Source organism: Choristoneura fumiferana, chromosome 23 (genome assembly GCF_025370935.1).
Source record: "Choristoneura fumiferana chromosome 23, NRCan_CFum_1, whole genome shotgun sequence".
In the NCBI taxonomy this organism is placed as follows: Eukaryota; Metazoa; Arthropoda; class Insecta; order Lepidoptera; family Tortricidae; genus Choristoneura; species Choristoneura fumiferana.
In genome coordinates this window covers 19721741-19740816 of record NC_133494.1, presented here as the reverse complement: position 1 = coordinate 19740816, position 19076 = coordinate 19721741, and the positions used below count along the sequence as shown (strand labels likewise).

At 40.7% G+C, this 19076-nt stretch overlaps 1 protein-coding gene across 1 annotated transcript in view; it reads left to right on the top strand.

The window, feature by feature from the left end:
* The first annotated feature begins 1014 nt into the window (after positions 1 to 1014).
* The window catches only part of LOC141441334 (ski oncogene-like), a 116688-nt gene continuing 98626 nt past the window's right edge, over positions 1015 to 19076 (top strand). The window contains exon 1 of the mRNA XM_074106038.1: positions 1015 to 2253. Coding sequence (XP_073962139.1) covers positions 1453 to 2253 — 801 coding nt within the window. The 5' untranslated portion in view covers positions 1015 to 1452. The remainder of the gene's footprint in view (positions 2254 to 19076) is intronic.

Sequence of the window (19076 nt, the reverse complement as noted above, 5' to 3'; positions counted from 1 at the left end):
GCGGGATAGTTAGTTATAAGCGAATTGCTCGCAGACAAAGTCATGGGCAATAGCCAGTTATAAATAAAATGTTCTGTTATTCACACTAGGTGAAAACTTTGACAATATTTCATATATTTCAAGTGAAACCCACAATAATTTTACACTTAATTTTTCTTCTTACAACGTGCTTAAACAAAGACTGACGTCAGTTTATTCTATGCCTTTGTTAGTGTATCATCGAAAATTCGGTTTCAATTTCGGTCTCCGCGAGTTTCTGTGGTAAATTGAAGTTTCGGTTTTTCAGTTTCAACCGAAAAAATACCGAAATTAAGATCAAAACTGAAAGTGAGTTCACCTGTGCTGTGTATGACCTGTGCTAATTTAAAAATTTCGGGTTCGGTTTCGATTGAAATTGAAACAAACAGAAATTCGGTTTCGCCATCAGTTCCAAACATGATTTCGGTTGGAAACTACCTTAAATTATCGTTTTCTTCTTTGTATTACATACAAATTATCATCGATATTTTTAAATAAGTAAACACTTGCATAGTGATCCTACTGACCTGTGATTTTTAATCGTTTATCTAAAAAATCAATACCTTATCTTATTTCTCTTATTTAATATTTTAATTTAGGTGGGTACATTTTTACTTACTCCCAGAACAATTATGTGGAAGCATTTTCCTGCAAATGTCATTGACTGTCTGCCAGGCCAGGATATGCTAATCTTATTTAAATACATTGAAATCAGAGACTGACTTGAGGAAAAGGGGTCACGATAACAACAACCTTTTTAAAATTCCTAAATAGAAATGTATAATGTATCACGCAACCACGTGTAACAAAATACAGTGTGTCTTCTCAGAGGAATATTTAATTTGAATAGCGAGCTAGTTATAACATTCTCTGTGCGAAATATTGTAATGTAGAGTGGTAGAGCTCTACATATTCTATACTCTTTGAGGCGGGCGGGCTCAGTTCGCGCCGCCATTCTGGATATTTTGACGGGAAGGTCGGTCACGTGACACGGCGACGGGCGGTGCGGGGCGGGGGCTGGCTAGACTCTCCAGTAGCCGAGCCATCCGTCTGCTGCTTTGACTGCGGCCGGTCGCCGGAATCCACGCCCCCGTCTCTGCGGCTCGCATCTATTACGTACAATTTTGTACTCACTTCTCGGACTACTCACATCGCGAGTTGTTTATCCGAGGCTCCGATACTAACCAGGGAAGTGTGCCACATGAATATCCAGTCGAAACGACCAATAAATCCGCAATGTGAACCGTTTATTTGCGTATTTTTGCACGGGTGTGTGTTCGGCGACGGGGCGGGGACGCCGGCGCGGGGCGCGCTCGCCCGGTCGTCGCGACGGCTCGGCACTCGCAGACATGTGTCGGTCGCGGCCGGAGCGCGGCGTGCGTGCCGGCGCGCGGTAGCCCGTGACATGCGCGTTCCCCGCGGCGGCGAGCGACAATGGATGTAGTGACCCCTCATATAACGTCGGTGTTGAAGACGTACCAGGCGAGCGCGCCGCGGAGCCTGCAGGGCCCCGGCTGCGGGCGGGCGGAGACGCGCGGCGCGCCGCCGCTGCCGCCGCCGCCGCCGCCCGCCGCTCCGCTGATCCTGCTCGCGCCCGACCCGGTGCTCGGCGAGCGCGGCGAGACGCTGCTCGAGGGCGAGCCGATCTCCTGCTTCAGCGTGGGCGGCGAGCGGCGCCTCTGCCTTCCCCAGATCCTCACCTCCGTGCTCACAGACTTTAGCTTGGAACAGATCAACAGAGTGTGCGACGAATTACAAATATACTGTTCGCGGTGTACACCGGAGCAGCTGCACGAGTTGAAATCCACGAGTGTGCTGCCTCGGTCGGCGCCCTCGTGCGGGCTGATCACGCAGACGGACGCAGAACGCCTATGTGCGGCTCTGTTGCACGCTCCGCACAGCTCCCGTCCGCATAAACTGCCGGGTTTCCGCGTCTACCACGAGTGCTTCGGCGGCGCGCGCGGAGTGTTCGCCGCGGATTTGAATTTAGTGCAATGTTTGGAATGCCGGGCGATGTACAGCGCTCGCAAGTTCGTCTGCCACTCTCACGCGACCGAGAACCGGACCTGCCACTGGGGGTTCGACTCGGCGCGGTGGCGGCGCTTCCTGCTGGTGGCCGACGAGGAACAGGAGAAGGAAAAATGCGCTGCGCTGCTGGACGAGTTGGAGGCGCGCGACGACGCGCCGCCGCTCGCGCCCATCCTCAAACACACGCTACCTTTGAAAAGAAAACAGGTAAGTCTACTGAATATAGACTATAATAGTCAACGTAAATATTTCTTAGCTGTCCTACGTATCTAGTCGTAGGCGTGACATATCCAAAGCCGTATAAAACAGTACCCCCCATTCGCCGGTGCAAGTAGGCGCCGCGCCTTATTGCGAAGGCTTATCAATCCCGAACAAAGCCTCCCCCCCTCCCAAACCTTTTGTTACCCTTTCCTTTTATCTTGTCCTATTCGTTGTTATGACAACTTTCTTCGTACAAGCTTGAATAAACTGCTGAATATTTAAGGCGGGTCTTGTGTGAGCAAGGCGGGAACGGACGTCTGACAAGTGACGATAGATAAACTGGTAAATTCTTATTAGAATCTTCTAAGAATAAAATGTCTGTTAGTTACGTTTACGTAAATATGATTCTTAATTTTCATAAGATTAGTAGAGATGATAAAAGATTTAGTTAATAAATAGTGTAAATCATTATTAGTCTTATAAGAATAAGATGATGATGATGAAGAATAAAAAATAAGATAAGGTTTATGAATGTAGTTTACCAAAGATTGAAGCAATTTATTTAGAACTTCTCTATTACATTGTTAAAAATTAGTAAGCAAGGATGAAGAAAGTGCCTATCCTACAAATCACCACTAAATTTTCCTAGTAGTACTCTATGCAGTCCGTTAGATGTTTAGATTGTGTTTAGATTAATAATTTGACAACGAACATTGGCATCATGGTCAAGAGATTTTTAAGAAAGAAAAAATTGTACAGCCATGGATGTGTGGATATTATATATACCCTTTGCCTATCCTTTGAGGGGTCGAATAATTAAAAGCCAAACCAAAGGCCAGTATGATAATATAGCATTTCCATGGGAACCTGGCAGATATACTCAAGCTGCGGCCCTACTGAGCTTCTGTAAAACTCGAAACACAAAAGCTAGAAACACTGACGCCGGAGGAAGAGCGGTGCGGCGCGGTGCGGAGGCGGTACCGTTTGTAATATTAGAGCTAAGGTGAAAGAGGGCACACAGAACACCGCGCCACGCTTATTTCCCGCGCGGTATTCTGTCTGCCCTCTTTCATGTCAGCTCGAATATTACAACCGGTACCGCCTTCGTGCCGCGCCGGACTGCCCCGCCACTGCTCCGTGTGTTTCAAGCTAAAGAGAGCGGTGCCGGGGCGGTGCGGTGCGGCGCGGAGTCGGTACCGGTTGTAATATTCGAGCTAACATGAAAGAGGGCACACAGAATACCGCGCGGGAAATAAGCGCGCCGCGCCGCACCGCTCCGTCTCCGGCGTCAGTGTGTTTCTAGCTTAAGTGGCCCACCTGGAACCCCTGGAAGGTATAAAATTTATATTTCGACATTTTGACTTTTAAATCTTTTTGCTACGGCTTGCGGCGCCATTGCTATATTTGAACACACTTTACACTTGTTTGTGGCTCACACAAAAAAATTGAGTAGGTAAGGTACGCCCGGTCTATAGACTAGATATCTCATAATCACACTCATTCAACATTCACGTTTCTTACCCAAATATTTCAGCGGTGCCCCCGTATTATGTCTACATAAGTGTTTATTATCTATATAATAATATCGTCGCGAAAAACAAGTTTATCAGAAAAATATAGTTTACGAGTGTTTCACCGAGATAGTGAGCACGTTATTGCAAAAAGAGCAGTTTTATTGGTCGGCTAACTAATAACTTAACTGCGGGTCAAAGTCGAGTTATCTGGGGTTAATTTGTTGTGATAACTGAGATAGGTTCAGTCACCTTTTGCATAATTCGAGCCTTCAGTTGTAAACATGCATCAATCAACGCATGTCATAATGACGCTGAACTAAAAACGAAGAGTATTAATCATTCGTGCGACCGAATTTTACACAATTTTGCTCTGATATGGCGCATAATATTTTTGATCAAACAACGTAAAGTGAACCTACGGGGAGCCAAGGAGGCGCACCGCCCCAGACGGCTCAATCGATGCGTGTAGAAACATTTATTCCTTTTGAAAGTCAAAGATTAGGGGAGAAACATGATTCTAACAGTAGAAAGATGTCCACGCTACGCCACTGCCCCTACATATCAACAGCAACAGCGCCGACTCTAGCCCTTGATCAAGGTAGAGTGAGATTGTCTACACCGCTTCCGCATCTCTCAAAAGGCGCCATTGTGATTTTATTTTGCACTGGAAACTGGAAAATGGCGCCCTTTGCCATCTGTCGCCTAGACCCACCGCTCCTCTTGCTCTACCCCAGGGCCCGCGCTGCTTGTCAAAGGTGAACTGTTTTTAAAACAATAGAAAATGGCGCCCATTTACATGTTCAGCCCCGGCAATGATCCACTGAGCTCTTACGCTATGCCTACGTATATCCCACAGCAGTCACAAATACGTGTCACTGGCATAGGAGTAAGAACTAAAAAGTCTCAGCAGGGCTACTACGAAACTCGAAGTTCGTGTCGTGCGGTCCCTCTGACACTTATACTATTTAATACGAGAGCGAGAGGGACGGTACGATACGAACTTCGAGTTTCGTAGTAGCCCTGCTGAGGTGTTACTGGGGCCGAATGTGTTAAAAAGATCGAAAAAACACATGTCGTGTTCCGCTAAATAAAATGCAAACACGAGTGTGTAAATATCAGAAAGTCAAAATATGAAAATACATAAATCATACACGCAATGATGCCGAACTGTTGTGTAATTTTGAACCAAATTACTGTTTAAATCATAGGAAATTCACGTCCCTCAGCGGAATGTTAAATGATCTATGAATCCGTTGTAGATAATTCGTTACACAACAACTCAATGGTATTGTAGCGTGGCGAGGAATTTTACAAGTTGGAAACAAGATGGCAAATGAGCTAATAAAGATGTTTCAGACTAGCAATTGAATAAAAATTTCGTAATTTCGCAAAAAAAAAACCGTGGGAATTCCCAAAACCGTGAATTTTATTAACGTTGCGTAAAAAGAAACTGCACAGAAAACAGAATTTATAATAGTAGAATAATCTTCGTTAAAAAAGTTATGTTTCCTTCTTCCAGCTAAGTACCTAACCTACTCCACAGATTTATTTCAAATCACATAATTTACATCGACTACATCGTACAAAGGATGCAGCGAGCGAACTTGTTAAATCTAACATTTATTTAGTTCCACGCTACACTTTACGTGCTACTTAACATCCTAGATACTTACCATATTAACGGTACCCTGTGCACTGAATCCCATCTTATTTATAATGTATCTATCACGCAGGGCGTTTAACCTGTAATTTACGAGATGCAAAAGATACGTTAAATACCACAGCCATTGCGATGCGAACGCTCTTACCAGAAACTAGCGTAGAGTCACACTTGGCTTGAAACTGAGTTGTTCCTTCTAAGGCCCAGCACACGGTGAAACGCAACTAGTTACTTTTGAGTTTCATTTGAGTATATGCCATACTCCTTTGAGAGACCACACATGACGCAACCAGTTGAAAAACCGGTTTGAAACGCGTTGCAAATCAGTTGCGTTGAAACCGGCGTGCAGTAAACTCGTGTTTGCGTTTCATCGGCTTGGCGTCTTTTTCGGCGCAATAAAATGGCTAAGGTAAAAACATTAAATTTGTGTTGGAAGTTGACTTTTGCTCATACGATAACAATCCATGAATCTATCAGTTTCTTGTAATTCTTTGGCAGCCACAAACATACGGCAGTTGATATTCTTCTCAATGTAGGGATGCATCCACCCACACACTTCTTCGTTTACGCCACCTTTGTCGAAGATGCAAATACAGAACCACAACTTCTTCATCACATGAACTAGACATTTTGTAGACGTCTGTTCTCAAAACGGAAATGACTGTGAATAATTTTATCACATTGTGGTTGCGGCGTGTGTGGAAAACGATTGAAACTGGTTTCAAACCAATAATTTCAAAAGGTTTTCGTTGCAGTTGCGTTTCACCGTGTGTGCTGGGCCTAAGACTTCGGTTACCGCTCATTTTGGCGTCAGTTCAGTCCATTCTGGTTTTCTTTCGTTCACATCGGAGTGACGAATATCATTGAAAACATTTAATTTTTCATCAGTTGGACCATCAGTCTGAGTGAGAGGGTCACGGTAATTTCGGTCGTCATTCTGACCAGAATGAAGGACTGATACTGATCTGATACCAGAATGAGTGTCTAGCCAAAATCGATAATACCAGAAAAGAATAAGAATTGAAAGAGACCAGCGCTGGGAATCAAACCCAGGTCCACAGCACTCCGTGCTGCGTGCCATGCCCCTACACTACCACTTGACAGGAGTACAGACACGAATTTCTCCTATGCACCCATATCTCAGGTTGCTTATTTCTACTACGCTACTTAAGCAGTAGCTCAATTGTGTAGCCAATGTCTGAAGGTAATAGTGATGAAGCTACGACTACAGAGCTAATAATATTGTTAAGAATTGTGGGAACTGCAAAAAGTTCACTGGTAAGTTCCAATGTGTTCTCAATTTGAGAAACCCTGGTCCGAGCAGAGGAACAAGCGTTACCTACTGCTCGCTCTACAAGTTGGACCAACGTTGACAAATCTGAGGAACGGGGCTATGTGTTAGAGTGGCATGGAAATACATTATGCTCATAGAATGTCTCACGTTGGCCGACGTTGGCTCAATACGTACAATACAGCAAGCAACGGTCTGCTACGTATCTATAAACTTTCTCATGATTCTTCTCTCTTTTTGTAGCCATTTATCTATCTTGGTTTACGCTATAAAATTATAAAAATAAAAATAGGTCATGTAACATCGTCTCTATATTTTCACACATCTTTTTAGAACAGTACAGGAAAGCCCGGGAGCTATGTAAGAAATAAACACATAATGTTTATACCATTCAACTTCAATTCATGGCATAGCTGAAATTTTACTACAAGTACCACAGCGCAATACGATCTCATGGATGGAAGTTTTAATAGCCTAACAGTTTATTATATTACCTCTTGAAACGGTTTATAAACAAGATAATAATTGTTACAGTAAGGAACCATCATTAGGCGGATGCAAAATATCTGAGTCGTAAAAGCGTTCTTCAACATTGTATATCCAACCTATTAGGTGAGGGGTGACCAAAAGGGCGTAATACCAACCATTGCTGCGTTTAATTCCAGACTCTACCTTCCAACTCATTAGCTCGACATTTAAGACGCACTAGTGGAATTAAGCCCTTTCGTCAAGTGTCTACTCAAGTGGTGGCTGAGTCACAACGCCTTTTAAAATGACATTAAATTGTAACAGCGGCAATAACAAAGATGCTTGCATACATGCTAAAGAGTGCGCTCAACTTTGAGCTGACTGCTTTTAGCAGTTCAGGACGGCTAGCAAAAGAAGCGATATTGTCGGTTTTTTTCCTGTTTTTAACTTCCGACTTGTACAGTGACTAGCATCAATATCTAACAAACAAAGCGTGCGTTAATATCTGACACGACTCTATTTTTAGGGCAGGAAGGACGTGTCAGATATAGGTTGCACACTCCACTGTGACAGATATAAATGCAGGTGACTGTATGAGTCCCCGAGATAATGAAGAGCAAATACTATAATTTAATGCTACCGGGTATCGATCATAATATTTACAGTATGGTAAGATGCATGCAATATGTTATCTGTGGTGCAAGGATTTAACTCCAATAAAAGTCCAAGAAGACCAGAACATGTTTCTTTGCGAATCGCTTCAAGATCAAGACTGTAAAACTTTGCATATTCCATATTTTTTTTATTATTTCAGCAGAAAATAGAGCAAGGTTGGTTACACCTCTGTAGATGTTCTTGAAGAATTTGTATTTGACAAATCGTCACTATTTACGTGTATGTTTATACTTGGTCAAACTAATCCAATCATCTGTTTTAATATTCGAAATTAGTTTTATACGGTCTTCTAATCCTTTTATCGTAAGGTTTCTAAAATATAATGGCTCGATGGGTACCATCACAGTTCGCTGTCTCTTAAATTATTCCACAGTCTCATTCAATAATACTAACACGCCGCCAAAGATCAACTCGGCCAAATCCCGTTTTCCAATAGATTATCGTATTGTTCTCCGAACGCTTCAGAGCCGAGTAGGGCTCCCACACAAAACTACGAATTCGCATCGCATCGTAAAAATCTGCGAGCTCGCGCAGGACGCATCGCAAAAACTTCCGATCTGATTCGCAACGCGCATTCCTGCGAATTCCTGCCATATGATATACGCATATTAAGTATGGTGACCTGCACTAACGCTTTGCCGCACGAAATCGTATCGCAGCAATTCGCATCGTTAGTTCCTGTGATGCGGCGTCGCATCGCATCGCAGTTTTGTGTGGGAGCTCTAACCATACGTTCAATATTTTCTGAATATCATCATTGGACAAAGGCCTGCTCCATAGACCTCCAGTTGCTTCAGTTGGAAGCGGCGTACATCCACAGGAACCTGTGGTTTTAATTTAACCAGGTCCATCCATCTCGTTGGTAGACTGCAAGAGGAAACAAATACGAGAAGTTTTTATATTATTTTTTTATCTGGTGGGTGACCCTACCCTGCGCAACGCAGCCGGCAATTAAGCGCAGGCGTGACAGGCGCAAACGACGCATGTAATGTAGTATCACAAGCTCGATCTGGCCCTTTTGGTTAATAAGGGCGTAAGTGTCATTACTGCCCTTTACTTTGTTTAAGAAAGAGAAGAGCCTCGGTGTGATAATAAAATAAAATACAGAATAATTTTGATTTCTTCTTTGGCAGTTGCCAGTTGAAAACGTACTCCGTCTCTGTTACTAAACTGTTGACGACGAGCTTTATTACCTGTTCCCCAACCACAAATACTCTAATGCAGTATCAACCACCGATAAACGTGGGACCAGGAAATATAGTTCGAAAAACCGCTCGCAACGGGACCAACTTCTGAGAAGTGAGGCCGAGGCCAATTACAGTAGATAAGTACGCCTCAGATCGAAACGTGTCGAGTAACCAAGACGTGCAATGATACGTACCTAAGTAATAACCCCCCTGGTTCGATGAATGCACAATTGCACATCAAGATTTGCATGTCATTTATAGGCGATTTAAAGGGGCAATAACAATCGTATATACCTCATTATCTTTCTCTCGTTATTATGGAGAGTCAGTGTTAGGTAAATATAAATTATTTACTGATATCACTTTTTCGCGTTGGATGCGGAAAGCACAAGACCGGTCTGAGTGGAGAGCCTTGGGGGAGGCCTATGTCCAGCAGTGGACGTCTTTCGGCTGACATGATGATCACTTTTTGAAATTTCTGGATAAGCATTGAGGATGCCCTTTGCCTTGAAGACACTCAAAACTTATGTAAAATACCAAGCAACGCTTCAAATATATCATGATTTTAAAAATTTGGTACTACATTACACTTTCATTGAAATAAATTTACCCAAATTTATAATTACGAATCATATAAGTAAAATTCATTTTTTTTTACAAAAACTTATTGACTGATGATGATGACTCAGTTCTCAACTAATTTAGTAAGTATAGATCTTACTCCAGTCTTTAGTCCAAGCACGTGTGGGTGTAGTACCTATTATTAGTGAAACTAGTGGTTCTGCGAGCAATAGACCTCACAAGTTTTTCGAAACGGCCGAAATTGATATGTGTGATAGTGTTTCTGTATGTGTATCTATTTTTATCAGCCAATAAACCATTCTTATTCTTATATTTGTCTCCACCTGTAGTGGAGCTGAGACAGCCGGACAGAGGCCAAGCTGAAATAGAAGCTTCGCGCTTACTAAGGCATAAATAGGGAAAAATAGGGAGGTCCAAATCAATAAACTACGATATCTAGTTCAATATAAATAATTCCTACACTAATAATTTAATTTGAGGACAAATGTTTACTTAAATTCTTGCGCTATGCCGCACTTTTAGTTCTGACCTTCACCCAATTCACGTTGCGGCGTTGTACCTACCTACCTACATGGTGCGGTACGAATTATGATCCCGGGAATTTGGTGAATGTCGTGAGCTTTATGTGTATATGTACTACTTGAGTTAAATGTCCTGGTTTCCTTTATGATAATAGACTGAAGGAATACGTGTCAATTGACATATGTTTACACTAATTACATAATAGATTACATATCGTTTGATATTAGGCAATTTTCTCAGAGATTGACAACTTTGCAGGATGTTAAAGAAAAACCTAACCTAAAGCTATTTGTAGATTGCACGATCAAAGTTCGTCGTTTACGTCAACTGATCATTGTGTATTTATGTATATTATTCCTTTCAAATTTTTTAAGTACCAAATTTCAAGTCAATCCATATCACTAGAATTAGGTTTTAGGTGTAATTTGAGTTACATAGATACGAATTTTTAAAGTTAAATAAGAGCTTTTAAAATGTCCAGAGACAACGAAACGCACACAACGAATCGCAATCGCACAAAGAAAACCAATAATATTTGGTACCGGTAAATCCCACGTTGATCGAAGACCTCAACACACCATAGATATTTACATAACATTCGCAGCCTGCACCATACGAATTTACATTTCGTCATGAGAATTGAGAGGCCATATCACAAAGCATACGTATCATATGACATAGAGTTTGAAAATACAATAATGGACGTCGTTTCACATGTTTTTTTTTCAGGAATTGACAACTTAAAACAACAGGATTGTTATGGCACATATGTCACCTAAACCAATCTGTATAGTACTCTATCATTAAATTTATTCTAACCGAAATTTATACTTATTATATCCAGTTGACCAGTATAACAGTTGAGTTGTTGTATTGTATAGACCAGGGTTACTCAAAGTGGGGTACGCGAACCCCTAGGGGTTCGCTATTCGACGGTAGGGGGTTCGCGACAAGGCTTACGTGACTCCAAAAACCACCAGGCTGCAAGACTAGGAAGATGATTAAGATCGGTTTTTGGAGTCTTTTTGTATTTTTTATTTTTAGTTTCTCCAACAGCCAATTTTATTACTTTCCTGGGGGGGGGGGGGTTCGCTATCATCTAGAAACTTTAACAGGGGTACGTGGAGCCATAATTTTGAGAAACCCTGGTATAGACTAAAATACATGTCTCTAAATTTTCATGATACAAACAAAGACAGAGGGGCTACTACGAAACTAAAATCGAAGTTCGTATCGCATCGTCCCTTTCACTCGCGTTAAATGTCATAAGCGTCAGTGGGAGTGGGATGGTAACATACGAAGTTCGAGTTTTTCACTTCGTAGTATAGGGCCAGTATCAAACCAGTAAAGAAAAGCACACAGTCAATGCTATTCGTAATCTCTATATTTATCATCGGATAGAGTTGAACAGGTGTTTATCGAAACACTTGTGACCTTGTATAATTTGCAATGTATTCTGTTACCACGGCTTAGTGGCACAAATGCACTCACCACAATCTTTACAATGCTTTTTAAGTTATTTGGTCGTTTTATTGAGGCCGTTTTTACCGGAAATGCCTATTAAAATACACTTTGGATGTCTAGTTTTAGTTTACCAACCTTCTTTGGTGCATGACAAATATAGATAATGGTCGTAAGTGCTCATGTTTAAGGGATTTGCCTCATATCTTCAAGTGCGATGTAAGTACACTTGTGATAAGTGATGATGAGTGAATGTAAATGAGCAGTGAAACCTAAAGGATTCACACGTACCAATCTACTACATATCAATACGTGAAAAGACTTGACAGCCTAGTGGCGCTGAAGTAGATGTCGTAGGTTCAATCCTGGGCTCGCGCCTTTGAGTTTTTCGGAATTTGTGCGCGAAATTACATCCGAAATTTACCAACCTGTACACACTTGCGAAAAAATTGAATGACGTGTGTAAAGTTCCCAATCCGCACCGGGCCCTCGTGGGAACTACGGCCCAAGCCCTTTAATCTAGAGTGGAGGCCTGTGCCCAGCAGTGGGACGAGCCGAGATGATAATGATGAACATACTTTTAGGACCCGTTTTCTTTCAGCTCCACAGAAGATTTCCTATAAATACATTATATCCACTTCCGCAAACTAAATGCATAGAAAAGTGTACCTTTATAAATATCAAGGCAAGGGGCCGACTGTACCCAGCGCCCTCCCTGGTAATATCCAGGGGCCTTACCTTGACCCACCAGCTCCAACGTTCCACGCTTATTGATCGTCGAATTTCTAATTCATCTCTAAATGGTTTCTCTCATCACGTTTATTAATAAACTAGCGACCCGCCCCGGCTTTGCACGGGCAAATAAATAAAAAACCGGCCAAGCGCGAGTCGGACTCCCGCACGAAGGGTACCGTACCTATAAAACATTAGACATTAGCAAAATTGACAAAAAAAACAAGTTTGCTGTACGGGAGCCCCCCTTAAATATTTATTCTGTTTTAATTTAATTATTTATTTTTAAAGTGAATGAAAATACAAATAAATATTCTGTGATTATTTCAAGCAACTACTTGTTGCCGTAAAGAGCACCCCTTAAATATTTATTTCATTCTGTTTTTAGTATTTACATATTTTGTTGTTATAGCGGCAACAGACATACATCTGTGAAAATTTCAACTATCAAGCTATCACGGTTCAGATACAGCCTAGTGACAGACAGACAGACGGACAGTGGAGTCTTAGTAATATGGTCCCGTTTTTATTACCCTTTGGGCACAGAACTGTAAAAAGGTCTCTAATCGAGGGCACTTCACACACATTTTTCAGCTCCATTTCCCAATAACCTAACCTACAAAAAGTTGGAAAACCCCTGACTTTGTCACTTCAATGTGCAATATCTCAAAAACGGCTGAACTAATTTTGATGAAACGTGTCTAAGAACCATCGCTAGATTTCAAATAAAAAAACCGCATTCAAATCGGTCCACCCGTTTAAGAGCTACGATGCCACAGACAGACAGACTCACATCACGTCTGGTCGGGGAAAAACTACAAAAGCTACGTAGAGTAAATGCATTTTTGGTTAGATTGATATTTTTAAATTCGTAATATCTTTTGAATGAAATGTCCGATTTGAATAATTCAAAAAGTAATCTACAGGTATTGAATGTCTTAAATATGAAATTGTTTATTTGAATAAGGATTAATACAAAGGTATGGATAACATGGTCTGATTTTAGTCGGCATTTTAGTCAACTTTGAAAATGTAAAAAAAGTAGTTGCAGTGACATAACTACCATATAGTTGGACATATGGTATCTATTGATATATTCTCTAATATCGTAGAACGTTTTTAGGGTTCCGGAGCCAAATGGCAAAAACGGAACCCTTCTAGTTTCGCCATGTCTGTCTGTCCGTCCGCGGCTTTGCTCAGGGACTATCAATGCTAGAAAGCTGTAATTTTGCACGGATATATAAGTAAACTATGCCGACAAAATGGTACAATTAAAAACTCAAAAAAAATTTTTTTTAGGGTACCTCCCATAGACGTAAAGTGGGGTGATTTTTTTTTCTCATCCAACCCTATAGTGTGTCGTCGGATAGGTATTTTAAGTGCAAATTTTCATTACAATCGAGCGTCCCCCCCCACCCCCTCTAAAATGTAAACCGGTGGGTGGAAAAATTTGAAAAAAAAATCGGAATGGTAGTAAGTACTTATATCAAACTTTCAAGGAAAACTATAGCGGCTAAGTTTGCTTGAGAATTATTAGTAGTTTATGAGTAAATAGCAGTCTAAGGTATAAAATATACCTAAACTTGGAAGATTCCGTATAAAATACGAAATCCTTAGAAAAATATTACTTATTTTTTTCGTAATGGCTACGGGACCCTATTTTGGGCGTGTCCGACACGCTCTTGGCCGGTTTTTTTGTTCATGCGATGAAAGATGATTTATGGCAACTTTTTTACACTGAATTACATTATTGAAGTTTTAGTAAGGAACCCTAATTTTCTCTGGTAATGAATATAGCCTATGGCACTTTGGAATAATTTAGCATTCTAATAGTGATAGAATTTTTAAAATCGGTCTATTAGTTTTTGAGTTAATTCGTAACAAACATCCAAAAATCCAAATCGATTGACAATGAGAAAGGTCGTATCATTATAGATTTTTTTAATAAGTATACTAAGCAGTCTTAACGTAAAGATGGAAGTGTAGTTAGACCCGTTTTTCCTCTATGAATTTTTAGACGGACCAAAGAGACGGACGCTGTTATAATAGTGTTGTAATAGTGTGTCAACCCTGATTATTAATTCTGCAATACAATGTCAACTCTTAGAAATTAATTTTAATCAGTTGAAATTGTATTGCAAAATGACAGTGGGTTGACTCAGTATTGCAAAACAGCGTCCTATGATTTTAATTGAAATTTGATTGAAGACAGTGCTGCTAATTAATTAGATGGTTGATGCATTTACATAATTTTCATACCGGGTATTATAAAGATTCATATCAGTCTGCGATTTTAATTATATAATTTGACATTCATTACAGACAGGTATTTGATAAGAGTTATTTATCGATGAGGTGCGAAAGAAATTTTGAAGATAATTTTTGCATTCTGAAAAATAATAGGTAATGCTTGCTTTGTATTTTGTGCTTGTTGCAATGGATTTATAGAGCGACTAGCTGTTGCCCGCGAATTCGTCTGTGAAGATGAATTGTGTATCGGTTTACCACGTGCCCGCGGGAACTACTAATTTTCCGGGATAAAAACTATCCTTCACAGGGTCCCAAACTATCTCCGTACCAACATTACGATCGGTTGAGTACGTTATGCGTGAAAGCGTAACAAAAATACCTACTTTCGCGTGATAGTAGTGTATTGCCATCGGAACGCTGTATCATTTTTGGTAAAAAATATATTAAGGGGCTACCAGAGGTTTTCATCGATTTTTGACAAGTATCGTATCTCCTACTTTTGCACTACAGATAGAAATATAAGTAATACGGCTATTGGTTCTCAAATCTTTTATCTCCATTTTTGTCTACCGGATTTCGAAAAAAAAATGAATACTTAATTTACTTAGTATGATTTTTTGACCCATTGTGAGAAAAACCACTTATTTCGTATCTCTATTGTCGTGAAAGATCCAACATATACAAAATCTACATATTTGGGTTCGTCTTTGACGTCTCTAAAAACTGGTCGAGGGTTTTCATTTGAAACGAATTAACACAAAAGTTATGGCCAGAAAACTAGTTTTTTGGCCTAAAATTGTTCAACTTTGATGCCAAATATCTCGAAAACAATGAACTCTGAAGTAAATATGGGATACTTTATTGCTTAAAGCCGTTGTTGTTAATATAATAAGCTACAAAAAACATCAGAAAACTAAGGAATTCAGATCGAAGGTCATTGGGGCATGGGATCCCCTTAAGACAAAGGAGTTGCCTATGGCCGGAATTTTGAGCGCTCTGTTGATTTATACGATGAACGCAATGCATTTGACGCACATCAATTTTGTATCAGTACCACTACCAGAGTTTACAGTGACCGTACTCGATAGTGGCGTAAATTTGTATGGAGAATTGTACAGCGCCTCTACAAATAATTTACGCCGTCACTATCGAGTACGGTCACTGTAAACTCTGTTAGTGGTACAGATAATGCTTGCGTTTGCCGCTGAGCTCACCGCGTAGGACAATGTTTGGTAATTAGATTTATCTGATGCAAATTGATTTGCGTCAAGCGCATTGCATATTTTATTAAAAGCCGTGGTGGCCTAGTGGTTTGACCTATCGCCTCTCAAACAGAGGGTCGTGGGTTCAAACCCCGGCTCGCGCCTCTGAGTTTTTCTAAATTCATGTGCGGAATTACATTTGAAATTTACCACGAGCTTTGCGGTGAAGGAAAACATCGTGAGGAAACTAGCACAAACCTGCAAAGCAATTCAATGGTGCGTGTGAAGTTCCCAATCTGCACTGGGCCCGCGTGGGAACTATGGCCCGAGCCCTCTTGTTCTGAGAGGAGGCCTGTGCCCAGCAGTGGGACGTGTATAGGCTGGGATGAAGCGCATTGCGTTTAACGCAGCGTTTATAGCATAAAACAACAGAGTGCTTTATGTAGTCAACACTAACATTGGCATCCAATTGTGACCTGATTCTGATCCAGTCTACTCGTGACTACGGCCGCTGCAATGTGATCGAAACGTCAAAGTAATTTGACTCGGTTGTAAATAACTGAGTTAAAAATGCCGCAGTTTAAATATTATATTATGTACAGTCAAGGGCAAAGATATCGACACGGCCAAAGTTACAAAAATATGTATACACGACTTTATGCACTTAACATTAAGGCTGTGTGTACATATTTTTGCAACTTTGGCTGTGTCGATATCTTTGCCCTTGACTGTACAATTAAAAAGATAATCTCAATTTTTTTAGATTTTGTTTAATTGTGTACACAACTTCACTTACATGAAGCTTTTAAACGTGCTATCCCGTTAAACAAGACTAGCGAACCTACGAAGTTACGGAATTAAAGAACATGTATACATACAAGCTTTATGTTCACATAGCATGTAATGGACGGGCGCAAGTGCCTAGGGTACTATTTGTAAAGAAGCGGGGTGCGGTGTATAAAAGGGATAGACGGACGGAATTGTGAAATACTACGAAGTTTTCGCAGTGTATCGGCACGGTGGCACTTGCAAACTGATAATTTTTCACGCCTTTCGAATTCAGTTTAATCGAAGCTAAGTTTTTATTTAATTTGCATACATACGAGGTGGCACAACTTGCGATAGTAAAGCGGGCTATTTCTACGGAAAAGCCTATCGTCGGCCTAATTCGTTAACCTTCAACACGAAAACCTGCTGAATACTCATTTTTATTAATTTCCTGTGATTTGGGTAAGATATGCTGTTAATTATATCTTTAAGCATATAGCTACAGACAGGATTTTCAACATTTTGATTAGTTAACAATTGAAGATTCTATGCAGTTTTCTCAATGACCTGTAAACTTAGTCCAAATGGACTTGGAAGATTAACGAATTAGGCTGACGCTATGGAAGTTCGTCCATGGAAAATGTTACGCACAGAGATTACACTAGATTACGCAAATGCATCTACTTCGCGTGTCCGAACCCCGACTGGCCCTATACAAAGACAGACCGCTAACTGACTAATCATGTCAATCACTAGTGACTGACTCGAGCCCCACGGAGCGGGCGGGAGACGCACTTAAATCTATTTTGCGCGGATATCGGGGAATTCACATCGCTAATTCGCTCTTGAGACGTCACACAAGATATAAAAAAGTGACACGGTTGGTTTTCATACAGATTGAGGTGTTTGCGTTATCTAGTGTAATCTATATCTGTGATGTTACGTGACCAACCACAAGCTGCACAAATTCATGGCTTAGGTATAGTTAATGACCCAACTCGGCAATATTAAGTTAGACTCTCACAAATGCCCCAGACTAGACATCAAGGCCAACTGCACTTCGAAAACAAAATTAAAAATAGAACTTATTAGTATTCCGACTGTACAACATGCGAATGTATGCGAATGCTACCTGACCGATTTAAACTAACCTCCTTCCTTTACAATTTACTAGGATAGACCGTTCTTTCAACTTGGCCGTTTAATAGAGGCTCGCCAATCGCTTTCCTACACGGTTACACTGGGGATTTAAGAAGTATAGACTGCAAATCTAGTTGTATCGGTGTGTAAAACTGGAACTAATTTCCTGCCATAGTATCTTAGTGGCTACTGTGGTGCGACGATAGCGCTACTGTTGCTAGGCAAGATAAGTTTGTTTAGCAGTAACAGTGACTTCTTTTCTTGGCCCTATTGTTTTTTTTTTATTGAGTCGGCTTGTCTCCTTAGTAACAGCTGATTATTGCTAGCGTATGACCTGAGAATGTCCACCGTGATATGTGATAATAGAGTCATAACTACACTTACGTTTCTTTAGATCAAATGTATAATTCGTTTTTTTTTTGCATTAGAAAGAAGGTGCAGTACGATTACTTGGAGTTAACACATGATAGATGGGCGTGCCTTCAGTCAATTTTCAACTTTGACGTCATACGAATAAAGCCATTTTTAGTATACCGCTACCCACGTTTACAGATTATGTGAAAACTATTTTATTTGTATGACCTCAAAGTTGAAAATTGACTGAAGGCACGCCCATTTGTCAAGTGTTAACTCCAAATAATCGTACTGTAAGCGATCTTGACGTGTCTTTTTATTGAAAAACACTTTTGAAAAATAAGTCACAGCAAATAGTAACAATTAGCAAGGACATTATGATCATTCACGACACGAGTCGACTCGTCAAGATTGTTTTTACCCTTTTTCTAATGCCAAAAAACGAAGTAGTTGTGTTTAAAAAGTCCATCTTATGAGTATTTGGTTTATTAGATTGATTATTACTGGCACTGATTCCTTAATATAATCGAATCGTCATACTACTATTGTTTATAGAAATGTAGCGTCGAGTTTGTTTTTCCGGAATAAAGTTAATAACGTTACAAAACCCAATCTTCTAAAACTTTCGGGCAAAGCATCTAAAAAAATACGAATAGAGAAGAAAACGCCCCTCCCTAATTTACCGGAAATCGCCCGGGTAACTATTGTTAGTATATTTTCCCTAAACCATTCCAAGCTTTTCAGTTGCGTCCTACGCTGTTCATTATTGCTGGCGTGGGTGTGACGCCTACGTAGCTCGACTTAAAAGGACGTAAGTGCCTCTTTACATTGACTTCATATTGACCGTGGCAAGTTAGTAGATGAGTTATTATTGTAGTTAAAGTAATTTATCTAAGTATTAAAGTTTGTAAGTTAATAGGTAGCTAGTATTTAAGTTACTAAAGGGCAACACACACAGAGAGCGGGCGCGGGTCGTGCGCGGGCCCGCGACGGGCGTATTTGCATGGCGGTATATGGACGCCT